The following is a 12,600-nucleotide window of genomic DNA, read 5'->3' as shown; positions in this document are numbered from 1 at the left end:
AAATCTAACACATGAATGGAACTCTGAAATTGATTGAACTTTCACCATCAGATTACTACAGAAATTGATCAAATTTCCCTTTTCTAATTGATCGAAAGAAACAACCTACAAGTTGATTGGAAGGAGTTCCCCGGCGCCCAACGGGAACGGCTGCTCTCCTCGTCAATCTCAGTAAGTCTCCATAGTCCTTTCTCTGACATCTAACACGTGAATAAAACACTGACTTTCACCATCAGATTACTTCAAATATCCCTTTTATGATGGAAGAAGTAACCTCTTGAACTGTGATCAGGCATCCCTTTTCTGATGGAAGAAGCGGCCTGCTGAGCTCTAATTAGACATCCCTTTTTTGATGGAAGAAGCAACTGAGATGGAAGAGGAGGCTAATACAGTGCAGCATGATTCTAATTCCAATAAGTAATTTTCTATCCAAATTGTCACTACTCTTTCCTTATTCTCCTATAGAAATCTTTTTCCAGTACTATTAGCCCCAACATTTTGTATGCACGTCCACAAGTCTAATGTTCATGTTGCTTTTACATTACAGAGTTGTATTGCCTAGTTTGGTACCTCATGTTGGCATGGAATTCAGAGATTCAAATGAGGCTTGGGCATTTTGGCTTACCTACAGTGGACAAAAAGGATTTGAGGTCAGAAAAAGGTACACAAACAAAAGGCCAACAGATGGCAAGGTCACATCATGTAGATTTGTTTGTGCAAATGAGGGTCATCGAACACAAGACAAGAGGGATTATTTAACAAAATGCCCTTGAGCTGAAACTAGAACCGATTGTCAAGTCTACATGAATCTTAAAATGGATCAAAAGAAGGAAAATCTGAAAGTGTCTGAGTTGGTTTTGGAACACAATCACACACTACACCTGCCAGAAACATTACACCTAATGGTATCACATAGGAAAATTTCAGAGTTGCAAGCATTTGAAATTGAAATGGCGGATGATGCAGGAATTGGGCCAAAAGCTGCACATGAATTGGCTAGTCGCCAAGTTGGTGGATCACTCAATCTTAGTTATACCCTCCGTGATCACAAGAACTACTTGCGTACCAAGCGCCAACGAGAAATGGCATATGGTCAAGCAGGTAGCATGCTTAAATATTTTCAAGACAAAATTGCTGAAAACCCGTCATTCCAATATGCATTGCAAATGGATTGTGAAGAACAAATAGAAAACATATTTTGGGCTGATGCAAAGATGATCATGGACTATGCACATTGTGGTGATGTTGTCAGTTTTGACACTACTTTTGGAACAAATAAGGAGAGCAGGCCCTTTGGTGTGTTTGTCGGTTTCAACCATTTTAGAGAAACTGTAGTTTTTCGTGCTGCTCTCATGTATGATGAAACATTTGCATCCTTCAAGTGGTTGTTTGAGGCCTTTCTAATAGCTCATAAAGGAAAGGGGCCTAAAACATTCTATACCGATCAAGATGTTGCAATGGGAAAGGCAGTTGGGGAAGTGTTTACAGAAGCATGACATGGATTATGCACCTTTCACATTATGCAAAATGTTGTCAAACATCTACGTGAAGAGAAGGATGAAGAGCTGAATGAAGAGAAGAAAAAATAGAAGAAAAGGGGGAAGAAAAAAGGGAAGAAGAAAGAGAAAAATGAAGAGAAGAATGAAGAGGAGGATGAAGACACAAGTATTCTATCTGATTTTAGCGCATGCATGTTTGAGTATGAAGACATTGCAGAATTTGAACAGAAGTTTGACCTCATGAGGAAAAAGGTGAGTAAGCAAACCTGGTTGGATAGTATATATAAGTTAAAGGAAAAATGGGCTGAATGTTATATGAAGGACATCTTCACATTAGGAATGAGAAGTACACAGTTGAGTGAGAGTTTGAACAATGACTTGAAAATCCATTTCAAATCAGATTTTGATATCATCCGGTTCTTTGAGCATTTTGAAAGGGTTGTGCAAGGGAAAAGGAATAATGAACTGAATTCAGAATTTGAATCAAGGAAAAAGTTGCCTAAATTATTTAGAAGAGACCGCCACCTATATTGGTGCAAGCTAGCAAGTTGTATACACCATGTATATTTGAAGCTTTTCAAGGCGAATATGAAATATCCTTATCAGCTTGTACCAAAGCATTGGATGGTTGTAATGAATATCTTGTTGGAGATTTTACCTATGAGGAGGAGTATAAAGTTATTGGCGATCCTTTGAAGCAAACAGTTGAGTGCAGCTGCCGGCAGTTTGATAGAATTGGGATATTATGTGGCCATGCCCTGAAAATTCTTGATTTGATGAATATCAAGTCACTATCGGCACATTATGTGTTAAAGTGATGGTCACGAGAAGCACGAAGCGGAACTGTACAAGACAACATGGGAAGAAATATAATCGCAAATCCAAATATGGATGCCATTCTTGGCTACCGATATATGTCTCTCAAATTTCAAAATTTGGCACATCGAGCAGCCAACTTTCAAGAATGCATCGTGTTAGTAGATAGCACACTTGACATCCTTGGTAAGCAGATTGAAGAAAAAATTACTGCATGTACAAGCACATCTGGGTACCCATGTACTATTCCCACAAATGCTAGCCCGCCAAATGACTTGTTGGCTAATGCACGCCTAAAGAAAAAGGATATCGAAACAAAAAGTGCAAAACGGAGTCCCCCCCCCCCCGCCTCGTCCTCCCTAGGGCGGGTCGGGCGGCGCTACTCCTCCCCGCGCACACTTCTCCCCCCAGCTTCTCCTTCCCTCCTGCCGCCGCCTATGGCTTCCGCCGGGCAAAGCCCCCATGGATCTGGCGGCGGCGGGCCGTGGTCGGGCGCGCGTCCTCGAGCTTTGAGGTGGTGGGAGACGGCGGCGGTGACTGGCATGGGATGTGGAGCAGCGTGTGCTGCGGGGGGGGTGCCTGGGTGGCGCCCTGGTGCTCGTCGGTGGGAGGTTCGCCGGGCTGCCTCGGGCGTCTTCGAATCCGGTGCGTCCACGATCCGGCGGCCGCGTGGCGGTGGCCAAGCTCGGTGTGGTCTGACAACCTCCCCCACCCCCTCCCCCCTCCACCCAGTTTGTGGACTGATGCTCCCGCGGGGTGCGCGGATCCGGCGCTATTGCGCCAGATCCGACAGGTTCACAACTCGGATTGGTCGTTGGTTGGGGGGATCTGGGCCGGTCCGTCTTGCTGGCCAGCGTGGTGCCGGGCGTGTGAGGTGGGCACCGGCTGTATGCCGGCCTCTGTTGGTCGATGGTGTCCGCGAGTTGTGCTGCCTCTTTGCTCGGCCATCAGCTTGCAGCGGGGGTGCCGTTGGGGCTGGCTAGTGCCGTGGTTTCGCAGATGGCGACCATGGTGGCGACGTGCTCCCTAGGAGGGGGGCCGTTGTGGCTGGGTGTTGAGCCTCCTCTGTCTCACCACCAGTGCAGAGGATGTTGTTTTCATCTGTACTGGTGTGCCCCATGGTTTTGCAGATGGCGGCCATGGATGCGGTATTCTCTTCGATGCGAGGTGAACCATGGCAGTGGTGGTGGTGGTTCCTCCTTGCCGGCTGCTAGGCTCATGCGTTCGGATCCTAGTCGGAGCTCTATGGCGTGTCTGGTGTTGGTGGTCTATGCGCGTGCTCTCGGCCAGCCTACCCTTCGGGTATATCGAACCCAGGTGGGGTTGGGGTTGCCCTCGGTGGTGCCTTGCCTTTCGACTACGCCGGCGACCACCACGTGCGGCGAGGGTGGTCCATGCGACCGGGCTCTATGGTGTGTCTCTGCATTGTGATGCCCTTCGACTCCAGCAGTGGCACACAGGCGTCATGGCGTCGTCTTGGCCGCGCGCAGCCCTTCGACCACACCCACGACACAGGTGGTGTCGGCGCGTTGTGTGGTCTCGGATGTGCGTTGCCTTTCGATTACGTCGATGGTGCAGTGTCGAGACTGGGTCTCGGTTGACCAAGGCAGTTCGATTACTCCGGCGATGCTTCAAGCTGGGTTGTCCCTCCCGCTGTCATGCCCTGCGAGCTCTACCCTTGTGATCCCCGTGCTTGGGTTGTGATGAGCTTTCTCATCAATCAACTGTCTCCGAGGGTTCTTGGAGCGACTCCCTTCTCTTCCTCTTATGTGTTGTTTGGTGTGTGTGTGTGTGTGTGTTTTCTTTTCCTTCTTCTCTCATGTAGCCCTGTTAATTCTGGTTCATTTGAACCCATCTTGTAGAGGCTGTAAGCCTCATAGGCAACTATGAATGAAAAAAATATTCAGGTGGGGATTCGTTCCCCCCTGGTGACCATTCAAAAAAAAGTGCAAAACGAAAAAGAAATTGGCTTGAGATGAAGCACAAGGCTAGTAAAAAGAGAGAAAACAAAACTACATCACAGTTCGAGGAAGAGGTATGTTTCTAAATAACTATTGTCTTTTCAATGTTAATATTCTGCCCATCAATTCTCATAACCCTCAAAAAAAATTTCATTAGAAGAAACAAGAGGTTGGACAAGTTGCAGATGTTATAGTTTACAAGGACAATATGAAGGAGTCTCAAGATTACAAGGACAATCTTAGCTTTACTCAACTTTTGATGGTAATCTTGCCCATATAATTAGTCTACAAATTTAAAGGATGGCAATTATTCTTATAAATACTTACTTATTTAATTCAATTTCCAGGGACCAATTACAGATGATCTATTTACTAGGTCGTGGTGAAGTGCTACTGTTTTTGGGCAACCATGTGCTTTTTACTTGAATGAGAGCACAAACAAGCATGGTTTTGTGAAATTTGGCCATTCAGTTCAGTTTAGGTTCTAGTTGATCAATCAGTTTTTTCATGCATTTCAGAGATATACTCCTTGGGTTGGCATCTATTTTGTTCAATGCACCTGCAATTTCTGTATGCATGCTCATTTACATTCAGCAGCCAAAGCAGGCATTATGACTTGCAAGTCATTTTATTCTTGGAAGGACATGCTCACAAATTGTCAATAGCAAGTGCTATCCTCTTTAATTAACTACACCTATTATATGCTTTCAAATTGACAACCTTATATCACAACAGTTCAATTCAGTGCATTTCTATCAGTTTTGTCCGATTTTGCACACACACTCTGTTTACTGGAACAATTCTTCAGCCAAAACAAACATTCAAGAAAGCAGGAGCATTTTCCATACAAATCTGTTCAACTCTGCACATGTACAAGTACCATTCAAGTTGGACCAATTCTGCAAATGTAGAAGTACAAACTAGAACATTAATTCAATCATAACATTCATTCAAAATGCTGCTGTAGCTTGTCTCTTTTTACTCTGAAAACATTAATATATCAAGACACAATACAAGTAGCAGAGCAGATGGCCCGCAGAAGACTTGAAGAGGTTGGCTTCGTGGCCTCGGCAGCTCGACGGCGTCTACGGCGCCGGCTCCGCAGCTCCACGGCCTCGATGGCTTTGACGCATCGCGCCCTGGACGAGGCAGCTGCTGGCTCCGCTGCCTCCACTGCTAGGCGGCCTGACACCTGGACGAAGTGGCGGTTGTCTGCCGCCTCCACGGCTAGGCGGCGTCCCGTCCTCCCGGAGCTCCTCCTCCCCGCCGGCGAACCCTAAGGCGAGGTGAGAGTTCTTTTTTTTAATGAGACGAGAGCTGAGGCGATGAATCGATGGGTGCCGTCCTGTTGGGCCGGATGGGCTGCTTGTGTTCGTGTGGACACAAACGAGAGAGAAGGAAAGAGCGCACCTCACAACGAGTCATCAGATCGCTAACGGACGGCGCAACACATACTACTTCCCTTGGCAGTAGATCGATCTAAGTCAGAGGATCTTGTTCCGTTGTAGGGGTATACATCTTGTCAGGACATGGAGTAGAACACCTCCTTACTCCTTTTTGACTATGTTGCTTGATGTGTGGGATTGGAATACAAAAAAACACAACAGAAAGAAAGAATTGCACACCAAATTAGGCGTGCTTGTCGACTTGAGTCATTATGTTCATCAAGACCACATTTTTGGGAAACACAACACCTATCACATTCACATGTATAAAAAGAAGGATATTTTTTTTGTAAAAGTGCACATAATAGGGTTATAGGGCCGAACCAAAGACCAATGACGGACCAACAACCGTAGATAGCTAAGCTAAAGAAACCATGAAACCTGTCGTGCATCTTTCTAAAGGAAAGAAATCATAGACTACAGTATGTGTGATTTTAGCATGATACAATGTATGTTTTCTTTTCTGAGAATATATGATACAGTATATATTCTTTTTGACGGGATATGATACAGTATATGTGCTTACGTTTTTTTCTAGGGAAATGTTCTTACGTGATTTATTTGCAGTTTCTTAATTTTAGTCAGTGGGCTGGGCCGTGAGGGAGAACGTGCGGAAGTGGGTCTGGTTCGCGAGGCAGCCGAGTCGTCGTGTCGGTCGTCGCGTGGGGTTGTCGTCAAAGCACTCCTCACCACTCACTCCTCGCTCCCACTGACCGGCTCATCTCCCCTACCTAGTTCCTTCCAGCGTCGCCTCCCCTTCTCCTTGCCAGCACACACAATCCAGATCCGCGTCCTTCCCCGACCGCCTCATCCGCTTCCGGCTCGCCGCCGCCCGTTCTCCGATCCCCGTCCGCCTCCTCTCCTTCATCCGCGGAGCCTTCCCGACATCCCCATCTACGTGCCCACATCAGGTGGTTCATTCAGACGAGTAGATTCAGTGCCACTTACGCTGTACTTAGTGCTTATAAGAAATTTTAGCACTTTATTAATTCACCCATCTGCCAAATGCCCAAATGTGTTGTTGTATTGTTGTGAATCCATCTGAAAACCATTGAGTTGTACTGTTGTGAACCCATCTAAATCCAGTATATTTTTCTGAACCCTATGTATTGTTTTACTACACTCTCCGTCTCAAAATAAGTATCTCAAATTTAGTGACACTTATTTTGGGGATGGAGCGTGTATTCAACAACAACAAAAATGTATTGTCATGGACCTATCTGCAGACTTAGGCTGTGTTCGGCAGCCCTCCACGGCTCCACTGCTCGGTCACGGAGCGGAGCGGAGCAGAGCATCGCTTTAGCTGCTCCATAAGTTACAACTAGTTGCCGCTCCGCTCCGGAACGGAGTTGCGGAGCCGGGAGGGAGTCCGAACAGGCTCTTAGGCCCTGTTCGGTTATCCACCGGCTCCGCGAAATTTCAGGGATCTGCGGAGCACCTAGTTTGCAGCTCTGCTAATTTAGCCTGCAACTCCGTCGGCTCCGCGAGTGGAGTCTGGAGTGGAGAGACTCCGAACACTCCCTTAGTTCACAGACGTTGTTGTATTATCTGAAAAATATATGTCTTCATCGAAAAAACCCACACTAACTCTTGCTTCACAGATGGCTGGCGAAATTGTGACCGTGGCGAGTGGGGTGATGAACCCCCTCATCGGCAAGCTCAAAGCACTCATGGGTGACGAGTACGGCAAGTTCACAGGGGTCAGGAAGCAGGCCTCGTTCCTTGAGAAGGAACTCAGCGCCATGAACGCTGCCCTCCAGAAGCTCGAGCTCATGGATGATGAGCTCGATCCAACTGTCAAGGACTGGGTGGATCATGTTAGGGATATGTCCTATGACATGGAGAATTGTATTGACGACTTCGTGCACCAATTTCGAGCTGATGATGCCAAGGCAGGCTTCATAGAGAAGATTACTCAATTCATCAAGAAGTTTCGACAACGCCTTCGGATAGCCGACCTGATGGAAGAGCTCAAGACTCTTGCCTTGGAGGCGAATGATCGACGTGAGAGATATAAGATTGATGATTGGAAGCCTGCCTCTGGCCATGTGGCTGTTGACCCTCGGCTGCGAGCGGTATATCAGGAGGCAGATACTCTCGTGGGCATTGATGGCCCAAGGGAGGAGGTTGTCACTCGGTTGATGGATACTCGGAAGAAACTCAAGGTGGTATCCATTGTGGGATTAGGTGGTCTTGGTAAAACTACACTTGCCAAACAGGTGTATGACAAGATTGACTCGCAATTTGATTGCAAGGCATTCTTTTCAGTTTCACAGAGGCCTGATATGAGTGAGCTACTCAACAATTTACAATATAAACTTGGGATGAACGACCCCGTTTCATCTCACGCTCGCAAGGTTGACGACATCATTAAAGAGCTAAGGGAACATCTGAAAGAGAAAAGGTATTACTCACTATCAGCAGTCACTTGCATGGGCTACACTTGTTAAATTTGAGCTAAGTAATTGGTTAATATACATTTTGTACTGATATTTATCCATCCAAGCTGACTGTTTGGTGCTTTGTGTTTATGATAGACATTTAAAGTCGGAAATAAAAGATGTAAAACATACATCTTTTGAAAAAAGTGATTAAATTATTGGTATGTTTTCCATCCAGTGCCATAATTGCTAGGGTAATAGAAACATGTTAAACCCATGTGCCTTCAGTAAGAAGAGTGTTTCTAAAAGACGGGCTATTGAATGTCTATGTGACATATGTGCTAAACTGGTAGGGCGTTTTGACAAAGTTTTTACATTTAGGATAAACATACCCCTCCATACCATTTCTTTTTGGTGAAAATAGTTAATCTAAAGATTGAATTATGATGTCCAGTTCACATATCTGGTACTGATTTTTCATCCATGCATGCAAGATTTGTGAATGTTTTTATTTTTTAGGCCTTTGTGATAGACATGGATAATTATAAGCTTTGGTATTACTTTTTCATTCATTATGATAATTCATAGCTTCTCAGAAAATTCCATATATCCTTTTTGCTTGAACCTACTTTGTCAAGATTTTGATGATTTCGTCTATAAATTAATCATATTATATTATAATGTAACTAACCTTTACAAACATTTGAACAGGTACCTTATTGTTGTTGACGATGTGTGGGATGAATCAGCTTGGAATATTATTAAGTGTGCTTTTCCAGAAGAGGGTAATGGAAGTAGAGTAATAGTTACAACACGAGTAGAAGGTGTAGCTATCGTAGCCTGTCAGAATGACCGTGAGGGCATGTACAGATTGAAACCTCTCAGTGAAGAAAACTCAAGAATGTTATTCTTGAATAGAGTATTTGGGTCTGCACATGGTTGTCCACCCCAACTTGAAGACATCATGGCTGAGATTTTGAAGAAGTGTCATGGATTGCCACTTGCAGTTATCACAATAGCTAGCCTATTAGCAAGTGAAGAAAGATCAAGGAAGGGGTGGGAGAGTATAAGGGATTCTTTGGGTGCCCAGTCTGCTACAAATCCTACCTTGGAAGAGATGAAGAGTATATTAAACCTTAGCTACATGCATCTTCCTGCTTATCTGCGGGCATGTTTTTTGTACCTTGGTATGTATGCTGAGGATTGCGAAATCCCAAGGGATGATCTGGTTCGACAATGGATAGCTGAAGGCTTTATCAGTAGTTTGCATGTGCAAGATCTGGAGGATGTTGGTAGGAGTTATTTCAATGAGCTTATCAACAGAAGCATGATTCAGCCTTATGAAAATGAGGAGGAGGAGGTGTGTTGCAGAGTACACGACATGATGCTTGACTTGATCCTAAGCAAGTGCGCTGAAGATAACTTTGTAAGTGTGGCATACAATTATGAAGGCATGGCAAGATTGCATGGCAGCAAATACAAGATTCGTCGATTATCTCTGACATCCTTTGTTGGTGATGGAGCAACTATTTCTGTTAGCCTATCACAAGTTCGATCATTTGCACTGTTGGGAAACTCCATGCCTCCTCTTTTGTTGTTCAAGTACCTCCGGGTGTTCAGAATTGATCAGGACAGTTCTAGTGGAGTCATGGGGACCCTTGACCTCACCGCTATTTGCCAATTGTTTCAGCTGAGGTACTTGTATGTTTCAGTATCACGTCTTGTACAGCTCCCAGCTGAACTTAAAGGGCTTATTTACTTGGAGACGCTGGCCATACCTTTTGCAGATCTCAAGAGCATCCCCTCAGATATAGTTCATTTGTCTCGCTTGTCCTATCTTAGTTTTGGTATGGAAGAAGGGCTGCCTGAATGGATTGGGGATATGAAATCACTACGCAGTCTGATAATATATCGTATGGTGACCAATCCGAGCATGAAGGCCATTATGGGTCTTGGCGAGCTTACCGATCTTAGGGAACTGGTAATCTATGTGGGGTCTTTTGAGAAGCCAAAACTTGATGCTTTGGCCTACTCCATTGGACAGCTTTGTAACCTCAAATATCTTCGATTCTATGGGTCTCATTCTAAAGTCGATAACCAGCTGGGCTCATTATCCAATCCTTTTCAACATATCGAGGAATGTCGCGGGTCTGTATTGAATTTCCATAGAGTTCCCAAATGGATGGGTGGTCTCCATTGCCTTCGTATCCTCGATCTGCGTGTGGAGGAGACGTCAACTGAGGAGGTTCATCTTCTTGGGGAGCTTCCCTCCCTCGTCAAACTTGAATTTAGTTTGTCGCATCTCCCTAAAGAAAGGGTTATATTGGGAAGAGGACTATTCCTGGTTCTGGAGCACTTCACATTTCACTCAAAGGAAGACATTATGGCATACCTGGGATTTCAGGCAGGGGCCATGCCCAACTTACGAACCCTCGCTCTCAATAGCGCGGAGTGGGGTGGCAGTATACCAGTCGGCATGGAGCACCTGTTATGCCTCCAGAAGATCAAACTGTGTCAGAATTACTCTCGTGATGCAACCATGGTTTCTGCGTTCCGGGATGCCTTATCAGTGCACCCAAACCGCCCTTCTGTTGAATAGTCATATTAGATGGTTTATTATGTCAAGAGTTTTGTGGAAGGCTCATTTTACCTGTATCCTGGATCAGGTGATGGCATAGTTATGTTACAATTATCTTTCTTCACATTTTTTTTAGCTGTTGGATGATCAACTTGCAATTTATGTTTGGAGTACGAAAATTTGTGATGTACGTATAATTACCATTTGCTTTTGTCTCAGTAAACTCTTGTTGCTAGTCATGGATCTGAATAAGAATCGAGAAAACACACATGTAAAATGCAGCAATCATTGGTCTCATGTTGGTTTGGTCATGGTCATAGTTGCTGCCGTCAATGATGCTCACCTCCTGCCATATTTGATGAATGAATGAAAGGTGGTGTCTTATATGATTTGTGCTGACATTATCTGCTGAGAACTTGAGATACAATGTTAAACTTACGATTTAATGTACTTTTGACATGAATCTTTGCCCACTTGCTTGACAAGTTCAGAGGCCCTTGTTGCCATAAATGATATGGTACCGATATGCATCTGTTTTAGCGCATCAAAAGATTATAACGGTTCAGTTGACATAGATTATATCCTGACTGAAGTTTAACTTGCTGACACACATTATATTATGAGAATAATTACCACTCGATAAAATGTATTTCTTCGTTTTCCTTGCTGCTTAGTAGTTACTAGTTGGTACTGTAGTGAGAGCCTACCATATTACTTACAGTTTAGTTCGTGTACATTTTTCTGTTGGCTTCAGAGTTCTTGCTTCTGATCCAAACACAAAGAGGCGAGCTTATCATCACACGCTGTGCTCTGAAAACGAGTCCTCTCCATTTGATGTTATTCATTTGGGGGCTACACTAGAAAGCCCACTCTGTTTTAGAAAACATTATGCTACCAATATACATCTGTTTTGGCACACAAAAGATTATAACAATTCAATCGTTAAAGATTACACCGTGATTGAAGTTTAACTTGTTGCTACAGATTACCTAATGAGAATAATTGGCACCCAATAAATTTAACCATATCTGGTTTCCTTACTGCTTAGAGTTACTTGTTCTGATCCATTTGTCTCTTTTTATCATGTGACAGAGAAGCAGGAAGACTCCGATGAACCTTGAGCTTGGTCGGACGGTGCTTGATGCAACTCAGCCTGCAATCAGTTGGATAGACTATGGGTGCTTTGGTCTACGGCGCTGGCCAGTGGACGGTCGTTGATGTTGGTTGTAATGCTTTGGCACAGTCCTGCCATGTTCACATTGCTGCTTCATGACTCAGTTGGCTACCAAGTTCTGTCTATACTTTATGGTTTCCTTGAGACCTGATATCAATGTATTGTGTACACGTACACTACATTCTAATCTATATTGACTTATTCAGTCCGCCCCATGATCTCCGTGCGGATTGATTGTTCAAACCTGGGAATTGTTCAAATATATTGTTTTGGTCTTGTGTTTGAGTCTATATTTGTACCTTTGTCTGTTCTCTCTTCTTCATATCTGAGCGACTCTCATGTGCCTCTCCCTTTCTCATTTTTTTTTTATTGCTGGGAAACCCCTTTAATTTGGTTTTCTTAGTATAGGTGAAGTTTGTGCAACACAATGATAGTTTTGCTGACAACTGCAGTCTGCAGGTAGTATACCTCGGAAGAGGAGGGGCTAAGCGCCGGCGATTCAGAAGAGCGGCTTCTGCGCCCCCACCTCGTCCCGCTCCATCCGCTGGTCCAACGACATGCGACGTAGGTGCAGAGAACTCAAGCGACCAATCAGTGCTACCAAATTGTTATGCTGTACGATCTTCTGTCTTGCTTAGGCTTGGAATTCCATTTCAACTTCTAGTGCCGCACTTGAAGTTGAAATGGCCATCCCTGCATCACATCAGGTTGTAACTTGCACAACTTTACACCTGCAGCTAAGCCTT

At 44.6% G+C, this 12,600-nt stretch overlaps 1 protein-coding gene and 1 pseudogene across 2 annotated transcripts; both read left to right on the top strand.

Moving 5' to 3' along the window:
• Nucleotides 1-813: 813 nt before the first annotated feature.
• LOC147993110 (protein FAR1-RELATED SEQUENCE 5-like) lies at nucleotides 814-4,662 on the top strand (annotated as a pseudogene).
• Nucleotides 4,663-6,406: 1,744 nt separating this feature from the next.
• Nucleotides 6,407-12,145, top strand: LOC125530331 (disease resistance protein RGA5-like). Of its 2 annotated transcripts, XR_015610086.1 has the most exons (4): nucleotides 6,407-6,632; nucleotides 7,323-8,125; nucleotides 8,814-10,768; nucleotides 11,773-12,145. XR_015610086.1 is itself a non-coding variant. In XM_087533480.1 (3 exons), the coding sequence occupies exons 2-3, from the start codon at nucleotides 7,323-7,325 to the stop codon at nucleotides 10,699-10,701; spliced, it is 2,691 nt and encodes an 896-aa protein (XP_087389606.1). In that variant the 5' UTR covers nucleotides 6,407-6,632; the 3' UTR covers nucleotides 10,702-11,143. The 2 variants fall into 2 exon arrangements, 1 of the variants encoding a protein (XP_087389606.1); XM_087533480.1 differs by lacking the exon at nucleotides 11,773-12,145 and having other exon boundaries at nucleotides 8,814-11,143.
• The last annotated feature ends 455 nt before the right edge of the window (nucleotides 12,146-12,600 follow it).

This window comes from Triticum urartu, chromosome 1A (assembly GCF_056163025.1).
Source record: "Triticum urartu cultivar PI428250 chromosome 1A, HENAU_Tu73, whole genome shotgun sequence".
In the NCBI taxonomy this organism is placed as follows: Eukaryota; Viridiplantae; Streptophyta; class Magnoliopsida; order Poales; family Poaceae; genus Triticum; species Triticum urartu.
Note: the sequence above shows the minus strand (reverse complement) of the source record. Positions and strands in the feature narration are given on the sequence as shown.